Source organism: Phoxinus phoxinus, assembly GCF_949152265.1.
Source record: "Phoxinus phoxinus genome assembly, chromosome: 11".
NCBI classification, from domain to species: Eukaryota; Metazoa; Chordata; class Actinopteri; order Cypriniformes; family Leuciscidae; genus Phoxinus; species Phoxinus phoxinus.
The window spans coordinates 35,178,071-35,196,261 of NC_136886.1; the positions used below are offsets into that span (position 1 = coordinate 35,178,071).

Below are 18,191 nucleotides of genomic sequence, written 5' to 3' on the forward strand. Positions count from 1 at the left end.
TTTGAATGGGATAATCTACTATAGTGACATAAAAATACTAAACCAAAACAATTGCATTGAAAATGAACAAAATTAAGCACATTAAACATTACAAGCTGGTGTGTGTGTGTAGAGGACCTGCAGGGGTTCGGGAGTTTATGAAAAGGTAAAGCATAAATGTGCAAAATTTAAAAATGAAAACTATCTAAATAAAACAAATATTGTGTTGTGTGGCCTCGTGTAATTCCAACAAGACAATTTAAAAGAAATTTGAGAATTATGAATATTGACTGCCATTTTGTGAACATTAATAATGTAACCAAATAAAAAACTAGTCTCAATTATAACAATTATAAAATGTACTATCCAATTACAATATGATTTTTATAATCTGATTATGTAATCTAGTGTTGTATATGCATCACATTCTTTTGTCATATCGACTGTTTCTCGATTTAACAGATTTTTAATAAACCCTGTGAGGATAAATAATTAACTGTCATTTTATGAATATTAAGCAATCATGTAACCAAAAAAAAAATTAATTGGTCTGACTATGGGCATTTTAAAACTTAAAGGTAGGGTAGGTAGGATTAATATAAAAACTTTTTACCAAATTTGATTAAACTTTCTATATATATCAATGCATAATTAAAATGTAAGTACTCTGATAAAAAGAGTATAAAAATCGAGTGACTCTAGACCGTTTAATCTTCATTAAACACAGCTCATTATTTCCATTCGGGACGAATCACAGGATTGGCTTGCGCGACTGTCACTCTCCGTCGCCATGACTACCGCCGTTATTACTGGCTCTGCCCACGTGCGCGCGCAGTCGCGCACCCGTTTTTAGGTGGGAGTGAATGGAATTAATGAGCTGTGTTTATTGAAGATTAAATACACTAGAGTCACTCGGTTTTTTATACTCTCTATTTCAGAGTACTTGCATTTTAATTATGCATTGGTATATAAAGACAGTTTAAACAAATTTGAATAAAAGTTTTTTTTAGACAATTCTGACCTACCCTACCTTTAATATAATCTAATTACAATATAATTTTTGGAATCAGATTACATAATCCAGCCGTGTATATTCACATCTTATATTTATATACCAATTTAAATTACACTTTATAAACAGTCAAGATGTTTGAGGTCCAACTTTGGGCAAAAATGTGAAAAATTTGCAAAAATTTTACACAAATGTGCGAGCAGAGAAGATTCAGACTCAGAAACCAGCAGACAGCGGAGTGGAGTTTGATGGCGTCTTTATTAGAAAACAGTGAAGCGGTTTTACAAGCTAACACTTCACCATGACAGAGCAAGCATGTCCGCTAGCTTTAAATAGCATATTTACAAGCAACAGATTCAGTGTAACAACTGTGAAGGACGAGGCCCTTGCTGGACGAGAACGAGTTTAACAGTGCAGACGATCTCCAGCGCTCCACACACACACCGGAGCAGAACCTAACCGGATCCGGCTTTAGCTTTGCTCCTGCGGTTCTTGGCGGATCGAACTTCCTCCATGAGATCCGTGAGATATTTGATTTCCCGACTGATGGATTCCGCTTTCTCCGCCAGCTCGCGGTTCCTCTTCTCCAGGCCGGAGCACTCGAGGGACAGGACCTCCTGCTCGGCCCGCTTCTTCTGCCGGTACCGGGTCGCCGCCGTCTTGTTCTGCTCCATCTTCTTCAGCTTCTTCTCCACTTTAGGAGCGCCGGGAACGGCCTTCACTCGGCCGCTGACGACAGGGTCCGGGTCGGTTCTGGAGTAGGGTTTGATTCTGGAGGATGCCGCGGGATTCGGATCGGGTTGGTGAGTCGGGGATTCGCACACTGAGATTCCACTGTCGCTGTCGGATGAGTCGTCGGTGCCGCTCGACTCCTCTTTCGGGCTCAGAACCACTATGATGTGAGATGGACTCAGACTCAGCACGATCCCGGGAGCCGGAAGCACGGACACTTCACATCCCAGATCTAGCGTGTCGGCGGGATCCGGCTCGGATTTGATCTCGACGGGTGTCTCCGACGGTTCTGGGATGGGGAGGTCGAGGGTCAGCGCCAGACCCAGATCTGAGGAGCAGAACGGGAGGGAATCCAGGTCCAGATCCATGTCGGTGTCCAGGCAGGCCAGCAGATCTTCTGGAGAACTGGGCGGCTCGTCCGAGTCACATGACCCGATCAGGGAATCCAGGTCGAAGTCACTCAGGTCTAATTTCTCCGCCATCCAATCCATGCCGGAAAACACATCGCCTGCTGGAGAGAGAGAGAGACTTTAGTTACATTTAAAAGGTTCTGCCATTTTTATTAGTTTTCACTTGTCTAGTTTTTATGAATTCATATTTCAGTTTTAGTCAAGGTAAACCGCATGAAAATAAAACAAAATCAAATGAGGTGCTTTTTTGCAGAATAACGTGATGCAGTTTTAAGTTTCCACTGTGTGTGTGCAGTGCAGTAGTATAGTGTGTGTGTGTGTGTGTGTGTAAGGTGAAGTCGTCTAGAGTGTGTGTGCGCGCAGTGAAGTCAACCAGTGTGTGTGTGTGTGTAGTGATGTTGTCCAGTGTGTGTGTGCAGTAAGTCATCCAATATGTGTGTGCGCAGTGAAGACGACCAGTGTGTGTGTGAGTGTGTGAGAGAGAGAGTGTGTGTGTGAGAGAGAGCGTGTGTGTGTGTGAGAGAGAGAGAGAGTGTGTGTGTGAGAGAGAGAGAGTGTGTGTGAGAGAGAGAGAGTGTGTGTGAGAGAGAGAGAGTGTGTGTGAGAGAGAGTGAGTGTGTGTGAGAGAGAGTGAGTGTGTGTGAGAGAGAGTGAGTGTGTGTGAGAGAGAGAGAGAGCGTGTGTGTGTGTGAGAGAGAGAGTATGTGTGTGTGTGCAGTGAAGTGTCACCTTTGCTCTGCTCTAGCTCAGACGGAGTCGTCCAGTGTGTGTGTGTGTGTGCAGTGACGCCTCACCTTTGCTCTGCTCTAGCTCAGACGGAGTCGTCCAGTGTGTGTGTGTGTGTGTGTGTGTGTGTGTGTGTGTGTGTGTGTGTGTGTGTGTGCAGTGACGCCTCACCTTTGCTCTGCTCTAGCTCAGACGGAGTCGTCCAGTGTGTGTGTGTGTGTGTGTGTGTGTGTGTGTGTGTGTGTGTGTGTGTGTGTGTGTGCAGTGACGCCTCACCTTTGCTCTAGCTCAGACGGAGTCGTCCAGTGTGTGTGTGTGTGTGTGTGTGTGTGTGTGAAGCCTCACCTTTGCTCTGCTCTAGCTCAGACGGAGTCGTCCAGGAGAGCGGCTGCAGATCTTTACACCCTACAGAAGCTTGAGGAGAGGGAGAGAGGGGCGAGAGACATGAGGAAGAGGAAAGGGGCGAGGAAGACCCCGCGGAGAGAGAGCGCTCCTCGTCTTCGTCCAGCAGGGGCCCGAAGGGGTCAGCCGTCAGAGATGAGGGCCCCAGGGTCAGGGCCTCCACGCACATCTGAGACATGGCAGGCGCTCAGAGCGTGATGATGATGATGACGAAGGTGAAGGGGTTCGAGTGAGTGTGTGAACGCGGTGGTTATGCTGTCTACAGCAGCAGAGCTGTGTGAGGAGGACACGAGAGACCTGGAACACACACACATCACGGCGTTAGGGGCCGAACGACTCTTACATCTCAGAGGGAAGCAGACAGGCAAACCTGAACTTACTCAGACTCCAACATCTCACATTATCTCAGTTTATTCGCTAGTTTATAAAATGGTAATAAAATATGAGCAGAACTCAGTTGATATCTGACAGGTTTTGTCCGTCCTTCTGTTAGACTGTCACACACACACTATGTTGAATATCTGTCAGCTGGTAAATTTAACTACACAATTAGATAATACCAGTTTAGCTCAACCAGTGACCAAGCAATGCTTCATTGTGTTCAGAGTGTGTATTTAGCATTAGCAATTACAGACACACACTTCAGCAGAACATGACCAGCTCAAAGTGGCCCGATCATAACTATAGTGTCCTGCACACACTAGTGAAAACATAAAAAGTGATACCTGGTGTCTGAATCATTTTTGGTTTGACAATTTGATTTGAGTGTAAATTATGTTTTTAAACTTAAAGGCCAAGAATATTGTGAGTATTCTAGTAATCTTGAGAATGGACAATAACTGGGAGAAAACGGCATACACACACTGTTAATCGCATTGTCAAAAATAAAGTTCAATGGCTCAACAGGTTTCCACATCTGTGAGCTGCGCATCAACACTTAAAAGTTCATTAATTATTTAAAAGTTGTGTATTTCCCTATAGTACTGTGACCTCAGTAGATGAATGCAGGCGTTTCTCACAGGTTAACACCTGAACATTACGTTTTTTTAAGTAGAACTGGTTCTCATTTGCCAACCCTTGCCGGAGGGAAGATTTAACGTTATTAAAACTGCCTCTATTTCTATAAGGATATAAACCTTCCCTAATCATAACCAGTTGTGATTATCAGCACTGTAAACCAGTCTCTAAACTGCCTTAAGGAATTTACAAAAGCCATTACAAAAGCACCCTACTGCCTACACACATTTACTTCCCCAATATTTACCAACCCTAAACTCCTCCTCCTTACAACTATATTTAACCAGCAAGTAAATCGCCTCTAGGCAGGAGTTTCCCCGCCCTTCCCGACAACATCTCCTAATATGGTCATAATAACGGTAAACCCCGCCCCTTGGTTCCTGCAAACGATGACGTGTCCCGGACGACCTCGCGCCATTTGCAGCGCTCACTATGGGGCCGCGGTCACGCGGAAAGAGCGCGCACGCCATTTTGTGGTGCCACGTTGCCGTTAAAAAGTACCGATTGTTTATTTTATGGATTTGCGCGTGTCAGTCTGTCAAAACAAATCGGACGAATCAAAACAAACGGAGATCGTTTGAAGACACGCTATAGTCAGCAACACAGTATTGTTGTTTAGTTTATGAAAAAATACAACAGCTTTTCAGAAGTTGGACGAGTTTATGACAATCTGTATTATTATACCAGTCCACTACATCAAACGTCAAGAGATGAGATATACTTACGCCATTTTGCCAAATAGAGCCAGTGCACTTGACCTCTGCACTGCCGGATTTGCCGCTGCGTATGTAGCCACTGCAAGCCGCTAAACTGCCATGATTCCCGCGGGAGAGGTCGCTGTGTGTGTAGAGTGGTTAGAGCGCGGGAGAGAGAAAACGTTGAAGTGGCAGCGCTTCCGGTTATATACTCACACATCACACCCACACTGTGACCTTCCGCCGCCCCCAATCTCCTCGTGGCGCTCCGCCCGTGTTCGAATGCTGATTGGTTTATGAGCCTGTCAATATCTAGCAAACAAATAGTACCTACATTTAAAAAAAAATTATTAGTTCAATTACACACACGTACAAAACAACAATACAAATACAAGGCATTGTAAATACAGTTCAGAATTTATAAAACAAATAATAACAACAACAACTTAAGTATAAAATTAAAAGATGATGTCCCTGGTGAGAGAAACAAAGCCAGACTAGTTTAGCATAGGCTACTACTTCAAGTGAGTTAGTGATTAGTTATGTTGAAGTGTGTTAATTTGAAACAACTAATACTGTACTATGTATATTTTAGTTGTAGCCTAATTAAATTGTAGTAAAACATAACTGTAAGTGTATTGATTGTGAGCTAAATTGGACCAATAATTTCAAGTATATACTTTAAGTAGGCTATGTGCCTGTGTAGGGACTCGAGTGTCTTCGAAACATACAAGCAATATGCCAAGTGTATTTATATATTATTATTTTTTAAATATATATTTTTGGCGTTTTCACCTTTTATTAGGATAGAGAGAGAGAGAGAGAGAGAGAGAGAGAGAGAGAGAGAGAGAGAGAGAGAGAGGATATCAGGTGTGATATATTTGAGAAAAGAAAGTAGAAGTCTTCAATAACAAATGCACATTATCAGACAAATAAAACTTAGCTATACTTTGTACAAAATACTAGGCTATAATGTATTTTGAAAGTATACTTTTAATGCATTGTTACAATGATAATTTCAAGCACACAGCTAAAATAGCCCTAAAATATATTTTTAATAAAGTGCAAATAAATACACTTTTAAAAAATAAACAGAATTTTCACTTCAAGTATTTTTTTCTAAAATATATTTTTCAGAAAATATACTAAAGTACAATTATTGTTACTAAGTGTGTCAAACGTTGTATTGTGAAAATAAGTAAAACCATGATATTGGAATATATTTCAAATACAATAAAATATACTTTTTTTTCACTAGGGGTGCGATGAGCTCAGACAGGAAACAAAGGAATTGGGGTTAAATTAAATAGATAATATACAAATAAATAACTGATTTTAATATGTTTATATATATATATATATATATAGTCAAGAGAGGTTGGCAAATAGGTCTTATACTTTAAATGATTATTCCTGCTCATATGATCAGATTATATGGATTGGGGAAAGAATGCATTAAAATACACATGAAATTCAATCAAACAGCAATTCAATTTAAGGAAAAAGTTTAATATTATCATTAATATTTGACACTTGCAAACATACAGCATAAGAATAAATGGCAACACGAGAGTAATTACTACTAACAATTCCTTCACCATTATACAATATTCAATATATATATTGATCACCACACCCGCCCGGCCGCGCCTCACACCCCTTCTGACTGCAGTTTATCCCTCATGTCCATCAGCTCCTTCAGCCCGGCCTGGATCTCTCCCGCCACGTCACAGATCTGCTGTGCGAATTTGGTCTTCGCCTCTTTCTTCAACTTTTGGGAATTGTTATCAGTGAAGAAAAAATCCATGCCGAGTGCGAACCCCTGAACCACACCGGAGGATTTGTTCATCACGCTGAGAGCCACGGACGTGCCGCCGGCGATCTCCTCTAGCCTCACGATCTCTGCAGACTTCACCCTCACACCTTTCAGCTTCTCCTTCTCTGAGCTGATCTCTTTCAAGTAAACCTCAATGTCGCTCATCTCTTTCTGGTACTCTTTCAAGATCGACTCCACCTTTTTCCGGACCTGATCTGTTTTGACTTTATCGGTGATGGCAGCCGATGCGCCGGTGGCCCCACCAGCGGCCACGGCCCCGAGCCCGACCGCGGCGACCGCAAGAGACGCGCCCATAGTCGCAGGAGCTAGCAGGACTCCCGCTACGAACGCCACTCCGCCAACCGCTCCGCCCGCTCCTCCGGTGATCCTGGCGATCCTCGTCCCTTTGTGCGTCTTGTCCAGGGCTGCCGCCACAGCCTCCAGCTCAGAGATCTGCCTTTGCAGAGAGTTTGCACAAAACGGCAGACGAGAAACATAGCGCTTAAGAGCATTTTTAAAACGTTCCTCTTGGTCCATGTCGGCCCTGCAAAGACAAAAGTGCATAAATGAAGCAGGCTCTCGTGCTACTGTTGAAATTAGGGATGCACCACTATGAACATTTTGGCTGATACCGATAACCGATAATTCTTTATATTTGAAAGCCGATAACCGATAATTCTTTATTTTTGAAAGCCGATAACCGATAATTCTTTATATTTGAAAGCCGATAACCGATAATTCTTTATATTTGAAAGCCGATAACCGATAATTCTTTATATTTGAAAGCCGATAACCGATAATTCTTTATATATGAGAGCCGATAACCGATAATTCTTTATATTTGAAAGCCGATAACCGATAATTCTTTATATTTGAAAGCAGATAACCGATAATTCTTTATATTTGAAAGATGATAACCGATAAATCTTTATATTTGAAAGATGATAACCGATAATTCTTTATATTTTAAAGCAGATAACCGATAATTCTTTATTTGTGAAAGCAGATAACCGATAATTCTTTATATTTGAGAGCAGATAACCGATAATTCTTTATATTTGAAAGCCGATAACCGATAATTCTTTATTTTTGAAAGCAGATAACCGATAATTCTTTATATTTGAAAGCCGATAACCGATAATTCTTTATGTTTGAAAGCCGATAACCGATGAATCTTTATATTTGAAAGCAGATAACCGATAATTCTTTATATTTGAAAGACGAAAACCGATAATTCTTTATATTTGAAAGCCGATAACCGATATATTGGCCGATAAATTTGATATACTTTTAAAGAGCCTGATTACAAAAACAAAAGTCTCACCATTAAAAGCCATGTCTTTAGCACACAATTCTGATGTTCTCATTATAATCTTATGTAGCCGATATGACAGATTTTGCGCTGCTCATGTTGCACTGAACTGTATTTTCCTTTTTGAAGGGATTCCAATCATATTTCAGCAAATTCAAAAGCATCATGTTGAACAGTGCATAATACATTATTTATCTGCTTTAATATAACCATAACGGTTGCAGTAAAAATGAACATATATCGGCTGACACCGATATGGTGGCCGTCCGATATATAGTGCATATTGAAATACATATATAAAGAATGTAATGATTTACTTTACCTGGAGTCTGAACCTGGAGCCCATGGTTGATCTGTAGATCCAGAAAGAAACACAAGTTTCTGTTTCAGAGTCTCATTGATAGAAAGTGTGTTTAACCACAAAATAATTCAGCTTTAACATATTATTCCAGTATCTGCTGGATAATTAGATTGTAACATTTTCTAGTTTATTTTATTACAAATTTTACTTTTCCAAACAAATCAATGCAGTTCTTTACAGGCAAAACCGAGCATAAGAATAAAGTTTATAAGGATTAGCTAAGGCATAAAATAACTAAAAATAAAGAAAAACATTAAATATATAATTTAAAAATGCATTATAAGATATTATGTATTATATTTTGCATAAACAAAATATGTTTTCAATTTATGATTTTAACTTAATTAGTTAAACTTATTTTCAGCACATCTTACTTCCTCTGGAAGGTTATTAGGTTGTTGGCTAAAAATCAGTTTTCTATCACAAAGCTCCTACTCAAAGAATAGGTATTAATATAATTTCAATAAAGGCATTAAACATGCATGAAGTGTCTTGTGTAGTTTGTCTCTTACTGAAGCCGTTCCCCGAGCTTTGGCTGTCCTGATGGAGAGAGAGCAAAGCTTCAGTCACACTTAAAACATCGGAATATCTTAACATAATTCATACAACATATCAAATCATGTGTGGTTTATTATAAAGAAAGCTGCACTAACACACTTTACAGCAAGCTTGAGATGCTAAACCCATACAGGTGAAACTGGACAAATGTTAATATGGTGCAAAAGTTCATTTATTTCAGTAATTCGACTTAAAAGGTGAAACTAATATATTATATAGACTCATTACATGCAAAGTGAGATATTTCAAGCCTTTATTTGTTATAATTTTGATCAAAAATAGAATATTGTGAAAAGGTTAATTTTTTATAATTATTAATTATAACAAATAAAGGCTTGAAATATCTCACTGTGCATGTAATGAGTCTATATAATATATTAGTTTCACCTTTTAAGTTGAATTACTGAAATAAATGAACTTTTGCACGATATTTGAATTTTGCCAATTTCACCTTGTAGATTAAGACGGTCAGTGTGTGTGTGTGTGTGTGTGTGTGTGTGTGTGTGTGTGTGTGTGTGTGGTCATTAGTGGATGATGTTATTCTACATTCTTGAGCTGAACTTCAGACGTCGACTTTAAAGTCACCAAAACACATCAAACATAAGAAGTGACACTTGATCTGATGAATGACGATCAGACACATAGTTTATCATGTATTTGTATGTTTTACTGAGGTATATCATGAAGGTGGATGACCTGCGCGCCCCAGTGCTGAACTCCTCCATATTCCTGCAGAGCCGCCATGAGAAGCACATCCCTCTGTGTTTTGATCTGGAAACACACAATAATGTCATGATTTAACACTGTGTTTATTTCAAACATCTCAAAGCGGGTCCTTTCATCAATGACGCACTCAACTATTTTAGCTACAGGGTTCGTATACTGTAAAATAAAATTCCAGGACTTTCAAGGACTTTTTAAGCACTACATTTTTGGTTTTCAAGGACTTCAATCAGAGATCTCGCTTATCAAACAATATCTTTCAAATTCTAAAAAAGGTAAATAGACCAAAATAAACCAATAAATAGTACAAATAAAGTGCAACGGATCATGCAATGTGGAAACTTTAACTTTACTATGACAAAGATATTGCTTTCTTTATTCAAACTGATTTATTTCCATGATTGAGCTGAAGAAGGAAAGCTGGATCATATTCTGATATTTATGAGCAATATCTCACTCTAATAACAATGATAAATGCCTCTATATCTATATCAGACAAGCTGCAGCTTCATAATGTGTGAAAAGATTGCTTTATCGATAAAATTAAATACTAATAATTTCACATATATTGTCTTTCAATAATTATTCAATTTCAGCCATTTCATTCGTATCTGTTTTCAAGGGTTTTCAGGACTTACATTTCAAAAAGTCAAATTCAAGAACCTTTTTTAAACTATTTGTTCTGTTAGCTGTAGTGGAATTTAAGTTTATAGCTTGCATTACCCCGTGTTCAGTGTAGTAGTTCTGCGCAGTTCTGGGTGTAGTAGTCTGTAGTTGCTCTGGGTGGCGCTCTCCGCTCTGAGGAGACACGGTCATCCCCACCAACTGCACAGAGAATGATGTTCACGGCACCATAAGCACTCGCAGTCTACGAATCCGCTTTCGTGATGTTTACGTGTAATTTCAGTGCTTAAAGGATTAGTTCACTTTTTAAAAAACTTTTAAAAAAACTTTTTTTACTCCCCCCGATGTCATCAAGATGTCCATGTCTTTCTTTCTTCAGTGGAAAAGAAATGAAGGTTTTTGATGAACACATTTCTCCATATAATGGACGTCAATGGGCCCCAAACGGGTCAAGGTCCAGATGACAGTGTCAGCGCCGCTTCAACGGGCTTTAAACGACACCAGACGATGAATACGGGTCTTATCTAGCGGAACCATCGTCATTTCACAAATAAATAAAAAAGTTTAAGTTTTATAAGCACAAGCGCTCGCCTTGCTCTGTTCTGTGATGCGCGTTCGTGACGTCACGTAATACGCAGTTACGCTGTAAAGGTCATGCTTGACGAGTCAGTGTTTACAGATGTGCGGAAGGAGGACCATACACACATATTCAAATGTCTTTGTGTCAGTTTATCGGTTAAAATGCCCATCTCGCGTGTGTATCCTGGTGTTGGAATATTAAAAAGCCTAAAAGAACATTTTCGTCAGGACAGACATTTTTTTACTTTTCACAGAAGTGTGACCTTTACAACGTAACCTTCATTTCTTTTCCACTGAAGAAAGAAAGACATGGACATCTTGATGACATCGGGGTGAGGAAATTATCAGCAAAAGTTTTTTAAAAAGTGAACTAATCCTTTAAGTGTTTTTCCTTCATCAGTTCCTCAGATCACCATCGGTGTCGCCAAACTGCACGCAACTGCAAGTAAGTGCACAAGACTGTCCCAGTGCCTTTAATGGACACGTATCCCATCATGCATTATGTTCGGGAACTCGTGCCCCGAGATCACGAGATGTTGAGGAAAACATTGCACTGTAATTTAAATTGATTAGATGCATATAATCTGGTAGTAAAAACAAAGTGTTGCACATTGTATTGATACAAAGATGATATGGTGTGTGTAGGCCTTTTTGTAGAATTGTTTTTATCACTTAATCTTAACACTTTATCACTTAAATAGAAGTAATCACTTAATTAGAAGCACCACAATTTTAAATGTGTCGTGTCTCGTGTGTGTCTTCTGTTAGTTACATAGCGACTACTGAACAGATGTAGAAGTTTATTTTAAAATGCAAAGTATTAAAAATATAATAAATAAAAGCTTTCATTTTTTGCAAGACTATAAGAAGACACACTTAAAGTCTTCACGGCTACTTGAACACTTGGGCCACATAGAGAAAATACGTCATGCAAGTAGGCAAGTGGTCAAGAGCAAAGACTGCAAGTGTGTGTATTTGGACAAGGCATTTGTTTTTATAAATCACAACTCATGCGTGTGAAGTGGCGTACGGCTCTTCCAGGGTCTGTTTTGTGCGATGCAACGGTTATAAACGAGGCCCAGATCCGGCCCACATCTGGCCCGTGTGGATTCAACTTACCCGATGTTAAGTCAAACTCTCCCGCCGGGTTGAAAATAAACCGTGAGGATTGGCCAATGGCCACCCTGGGTCACATGACCATAAACGATAAAAGTATGCTGCGGTCATGCCATGTCGTAATTACCGTAATTCTTCAACTAAAAACGTAAAACTTTTTATTAGAGGTCGACCGATTCATCGGTTTTGCCGATTAATCGGCACCGATAGTTGATTGGTGGAACTATCGTTATCGGCAAAAATATATACCGATAGTTTTTCCTGGTTGTGTCCGTTGCTGGAGCGGCTGAGAAGCGCGCGCTGTCATTCATTACACAGAGAGAGCTGAGAAGGGTCTGCTGGCATGATGCAGTACAAGAGCGGCCTCTAGAGGTGTAATAAAAACTTGTGCCTCGTGTTGTTTATTTCGACACGTGATTCTGCGTGCTGCACTGAGAGCACATGCTGCGGTGGAGAGCGCTGACATCAGATGCGCGTTTAAAGCACCGACAGCTCAAAGGTATACAGTACATTCTGTCATATCATTATAAAGCGATTAATTTGTTGACTAAATGCTGCATTAGTAGAGAAAGAACAGCACAGTTTGTTTGCCTTCGAGGCTGAGAGGACGCTAGCATTAGTAGTAGCCTACCTCAAGCGGTTAAAACACTGACAAACATAAACGTAAGTCCGACCCGAATGTTTAATGTCACAATTGTTACCTCTATTTGCATTAGTTCATTCATATCCAGCTGGTCACTTTTATGCACTTAATATGCAGAGAAGTTGCATATTTAAAGCTAGAGACGTAAGCAAACTGATATGTTCATACAGCCGACAGAAACATAAACGAATCAGAAAAGCATTCGATTTCGGTTATTATTATTTTTTCATCTTTACTTTAATACATATTTTGTTATTTTGATTAGATAATCATCAAGTGTTTATAAAATAGAAGCAAAAGTGTGAGACTGACTATACATGTAATATTTATGTCATTTCAATGCTCTGGCATTGTAGATATTTAAATTTGGCCATCTTTAATTAAGTATGACTGTTTGGATTTATATGAAATAACACTTACAATAAAATTCCATATGTAACATTAACTAAGGTTAATAACTGCTGTATAAGGATTGTTCATTGTTTGTTAATTAAATTAAGGTTTTTATTTGTTAACCATAGTTAATGCACTATCAAACTAATATGAATGATCAAGGTGCAATTGTATAGCTCAAATATTAATACATGTTGTAAAAAATGTATATTGCATAATGTGTTATAAACACACATTTGACATAATATTTTAATGTTTAAATTATTTTCAGATGGCAAATGCTTTGAAGAAAGTGCCAGTGTGGGAGTATTTTAATAAAGTTTAGCACTGTTTTACTTGGAGTGTTATGTTTGTTTTTATCCCGTATCAATTTTAAAAACTATCGGTTCATTAATCGGTTATCGGCAAGTATGGCCCAACCTAGCTATCGTTATCGGTAAAATCCACTATCGGTCGACCTCTACTTTTTATGCGTTTTGACCATTCGTTTAGCTACACGATAACAGCGTTTTGGGCGCCTGAAAACGGGTTTCAAAGTGCAAGTTTTTAAAAACGATCTCTGTGTAAGCAGCAAAAACGTGAATTTGTGAAGACGATGACGTCATGTACATGCGTATTACGTGTTCAGTCTATAGTGTTTCATCGCCATCTAGTGGCCTGGCAGCAGAATACAGCATTTTTAGTCATTTTCGCGGATCCGTCTGAATGGTCTGTACGCGGAGAAACTCAAAGGAAAAACTTCTCCGCTTTAAGCATTCCGTTGTCGTGTAAACATACCCTAAGCTCTCAAAAAATTCAACAAGTTGTAGTTACGATTTCTACGAGGACATCAGCGCTTTTTACGAGAAGTTGGAATCTCATAATCATGGTGATATGTTATGGGGCCCTATTATAGCGCTCTGAAACACAAGTATCAAACGCGAAACGCAAGTAACTCTGTGGGCGGATCCCGGGCGCTGTTGCTATTATACCGGCGGGAGAAATTACTCTTCCGCCGACGCAAATCTAAAATAGGAAGTCGCTTCATTACTCATAGATGTGGTTTGGGCGTAACGTGAAATAAACCAATCAGAGCGTCCTCTCACATTCCCTTTAAGAGCCGGTGCGCTTGTTCCACGGCGGATTGCTATTATAACGGTGGATTGCTATTATAACGGCGGATTGCTATTATAACGGTGGATCGCTATTATAACGGCGGATCGCTATTATAACGGCGGATTGCTATTATAACGGCGGATTGCTATTATAACGGCGGATTGCTATTATAACGGCGGATTGCTATTATAACGGCGGATTGCTATTATAACGGCGGATTGCTATTATAACGGCGGATTGCTATTATAACGGCGGATCGCTATTATAACGGTGGATCGCTATTATAACGGCTGATTGCTATTATAACGGCGGATTGCTATTATAACGGCGGATTGCTATTATAACGGCGGATTGCTATTATAACGGTGGATCGCTATTATAACGGTGGATCGCTATTATAACGGCGGATTGCTATTATAACGGTGGATCGCTATTATAACGGCTGATTGCTATTATAACGGCGGATTGCTATTATAACGGCGGATTGCTATTATAACGGCGGATTGCTATTATAACGGCGGATCGCTATTATAACGGCGGATCGCTATTATAACGGCGGATCGCTATTATAACGGCGGATTGCTATTATAACGGCGGATTGCTATTATAACGGCGGATCGCTATTATAACGGCGGATCGCTATTATAACGGCGGATTGCTATTATAACGGCGGATCGCTATTATAACGGCGGATTGCTATTATAACGGCGGATCGCTATTATAACGGCGGATTGCTATTATAACGGCGGATTGCTATTATAACGGCGGATTGCTATTATAACGGCGGATCGCTATTATAACGGCGGATTGCTATTATAACGGCGGATCGCTATTATAACGGCGGATCGCTATTATAACGGCGGGTTTGCTATTATAACGGCGGGTTTGCCGGCGCACGCCAGGAGCGGTTCACAGCCGAGGAGACCGACTTTCTCGTCAGGGCCGTAACGCACAGAGAAGTGACATTGGGGATGATGGAGAAACCACACAAATCCGTCATTACTACAATTAGCCTGAATAATTTGGGTAAATGTGTAAGCTAGATCTATGCCTATTTTTTCACATCTTCATGGACATCACATTGATTTCCCTCGTGTGGTGATATTTTTCCTTGTAATAATGTATTAGAGAAGCAAAGTGGATGCGCGTTCACACGCTACATAATGGAAAAGCACGCGCCCTTAAAATAGCATCTGAATAACGCGCCGCTGTCTTTAGACTCGGTTTCTCCTGGTCAGCGGTGGAGTTGTTTTCTGAAACTGCAGAATATCACCAGGGAACGTTTGCGCCGGAACAAACTCCTCTTTACACTGAACCGCCCCCCCGAGCGCAAGTTCATTCCCTAATTTACCGACGTGCGTCTGTGGAGGGAAGAGTCGCTGTGCGCGGGTGCAGAACAGGAATGATACATGCGTCGTGTACAAAGTCAATTGCGCTGGGTGCAAGATACGCATAGTGTGAAATGACGTCCCCTTTCAAGGGCTCAAAAACGCTGTTTGGAAATCGCACATACAGTGTCAACCTTAATTAAAAACACCTGATCCACCCAATCAAGTCCTTTATTTGAAAAGTAGGCTATGTGTGTTGGAGAAGAGTTTAATGCGTTTGACACTTTACAGGAATCCACTGGTCTGACTGGTTAGGCTGGTCCTGATCAATCATCAGTCTGTCACTGCAGAAAGTCTTTCTCTTTTTCAATACACAATCAAAAGCAGAATTTCACAAATATCCTGATAATCAATAAAGATTAGAGATCCTCTCACCTTCCAGGGCTGTGGAGGACACTGCCTCGCTCTCGGCGCTGGGTACGGAGGAGCAGACGGCTGAAGAACACATCAGAGATCAGTCAGAACCACGAGAGCCTGGACTTCAGGGTCTCGCTCAAGGCACAGTGATCAACTAAAGCCCACGTTAATGAAAAACACTGATCAAAGCAGCGTTTCTGACGGCCAAACTCAAGGGAGTGTTTGTAGTTCACTACTGTGTTTTCTTCTTCTCTTTTAGATTTCAATATTCAGTATTTCAGTGAAAATGTGAATCAGGTGAAAAAGACATACGATTAAATGTATTAAAAATTTACTTGAGTATGTTTTTTAAAAAATACAAACATTTTACAAAAATTTTAATAAGTAATTATGCAATCATTTGAGACATTTCTCCTTGAATATAACTTTTTTTGGCATTAGGAATTCTATAAAATTCTATAAAATTGAGAGTCGGAACACAAACATCAATTCCAGTGAAAAGACGTGTTTAAATTGTATGAAACACACAGACATGAAACACACAGACATCAGCACTCACGTTTGCCATCTTCTAGATGCGTAGCGCTCGAGGTCTTGCTTGTGTGTGTGCGTGAGACACCAGCTCTTCCACAATAATCTCAGGCATAAGTCATGCAGAATATGTGCCCGTCCTTTCTCACTTCTAAATACTTTCACTTACGACAGAAACAAAGCATTTTCCAACACCTTTTATCTTCCAAATGTCATGTGTCGATTATTGACTCTATAGTTTAAACTCTTTATAAAGGAGTCTCTTGAAGATCTACTGAGGACTGGAGTGGTTTAATGGTTTAATTATTAGTTCTAGACTAGATGCTGTATTGTAACGCATTACTTCAATTATCAAATATCAAATGAATCAAAGGTGAGAGCAAAGACATTTATAATGTTATAATGTATTTCAAATCAATGCTGATCTTTTGAACTTTCTATTCGTCAAAGAATCCTGAGAAACAAAATGTATCACGTTTTCCACAAAAACATGAAGCAGCGCAACTGTTCCCTTTCGAGAACGGCCCCTTCGTGTGGCGTGCGCATGTGGGGAACTCCTTTCCTCAGATTATTAAAGCTTTGTAAAGCGCATTGCAGCTGCCCAGCGAGCAGAGAGACTGGCTCACTCATTGGCTGTGCTGCAGAACTGCACATCCAATGGCGAAGGTGCCTGAGCCCGCCGAATGGGCGCGGCAGAGCCTATAAAAAAAGCCCGAATCTGCCATTATAGCAGATGTTCTACTTCAGCGACAACTTACGTCTCTGTGTCCTCCGGAAACTTTGAAGCTATCGCGTTGAAACTAGCCTAATCCTGCCCGAACGAGCCTTTCACAGCGGGCCGCGCCTTGAACTCGTCTTGGAAGCCGCTTTCTCCAGTCGCCGTTCTCCAGTGGACATCCGGCGATCGACATATAGCCTTTCTGTTTGAACTGTTACGTTATACAGTCTGAAAGAGCAGAGCGAGCGCTGTTGCGAACGCCTCGTTCAACATGCACCACGTGCGGCTCCCATCTGCACGAGGGCGACGGGAACTTCCCATGCTGAAGCCAGTCTCGGTGCTGCGGACGCGGCTAGCTCTCTCCAAAGATGGCGATGCCGCCCCTCCCGCTCTTCCTTTTCCCGCTCTACTTTCGTAGAGGAAAAAGAAGCAGCTCAGCCAACGGCAGCCGAGGGTATGGAGGCAAGCGAGCCCACACCGGCCACAACCTCTCGTGCCTCGCTTTCTCCTGCTCGAACACCATCACCGGTCCTGTTCTCGCAGGCGGACCAGCGTCTCAGCCACCAGGACTAACTCTGATGCGGAGATGCTGAGAATCCTCACCGCGGCTGTCTCAGACCTCGGGCTCGAGTGGGCCTCGCCGAGGAAGTCGGCTGGATGGCTGTTTTTTTCCGGGCGCCAACAGGCCCCTCGTCGCAGACCTGCGCCGTTCTTTCCCGAGGTCCATCAGGAACTGACTAAGACGTGGCGCGCTCCGTATTCTGCACGCACAAGCTCCTCCATGTCCGCAATGCTCTCCTCTGTGGACGGCGTGGCGGAAAAGGGCTACGAGTCGCTACCGCCCCTCGAAGAAGCCGTGGCCGCTCACCTCTGCCCGAACACCGCCGCTAGCTGGACGGCTAGGCGGTTCACCCGAGCAAGCCGTGCCGAAACTCCTCAGCTCTCGCTGGACGCTCTTTCGTCGAGCTGCTTCGGCCCTGCACACAATGGCCGTGCTGCAGGTT

The 18,191-nt window shown here is 41.1% G+C and overlaps 2 protein-coding genes across 3 annotated transcripts; both read right to left on the reverse strand.

The window, feature by feature from the left end:
* Window positions 1-1,230: 1,230 nt before the first annotated feature.
* On the reverse strand, window positions 1,231-5,238 carry atf4a (activating transcription factor 4a). Of its 2 annotated transcripts, none has more exons than XM_079628155.1 (3): window positions 5,004-5,238; window positions 3,205-3,558; window positions 1,231-2,234 (listed from the first exon to the last, which is right to left on the reverse strand). In XM_079628155.1, the coding sequence occupies exons 2-3, from the start codon at window positions 3,437-3,439 to the stop codon at window positions 1,447-1,449; spliced, it is 1,023 nt and encodes a 340-aa protein (XP_079484281.1). In that variant the 5' UTR covers window positions 3,440-3,558; window positions 5,004-5,238; the 3' UTR covers window positions 1,231-1,446. The 2 variants fall into 2 exon arrangements, with proteins under 2 accessions (XP_079484281.1, XP_079484282.1); XM_079628156.1 differs by having other exon boundaries at window positions 1,231-2,231; window positions 5,004-5,161.
* A 1,225-nt stretch (window positions 5,239-6,463) lies between these two features.
* Window positions 6,464-16,620, reverse strand: LOC307007201 (apolipoprotein L6-like). The gene is made up of 7 exons (XM_079628959.1): window positions 16,498-16,620; window positions 15,957-16,016; window positions 10,467-10,568; window positions 9,717-9,791; window positions 8,975-9,002; window positions 8,424-8,454; window positions 6,464-7,333 (listed from the first exon to the last, which is right to left on the reverse strand). The coding sequence occupies exons 1-7, from the start codon at window positions 16,504-16,506 to the stop codon at window positions 6,625-6,627; spliced, it is 1,014 nt and encodes a 337-aa protein (XP_079485085.1). The 5' UTR covers window positions 16,507-16,620; the 3' UTR covers window positions 6,464-6,624.
* Between the last annotated feature and the right edge of the window lie 1,571 nt (window positions 16,621-18,191).

Bases quoted from the DNA above. Each gene is read 5' to 3' on its own strand.
- LOC307007201 (XM_079628959.1), bottom strand. The intron at 8,455-8,974 runs GTAAGAGACAAA...CTGGATCTACAG, and splicing joins AAGCTCGGGGAACGGCTTCA to ATCAACCATGGGCTCCAGGT. The intron at 7,334-8,423 runs GTAAAGTAAATC...TTGTCTTTGCAG, and splicing joins GCTCCAGGTTCAGACTCCAG to GGCCGACATGGACCAAGAGG.
- atf4a (XM_079628155.1), bottom strand. From the start codon at position 3,439: ATGTCTCAGATGTGCGTGGAGGCCCTGACCCTGGGGCCCTCATCTCTG. The intron at 2,235-3,204 runs GTGAGGCTTCAC...CTCTCTCTCCAG, and splicing joins TGAGCTAGAGCAGAGCAAAG to CAGGCGATGTGTTTTCCGGC.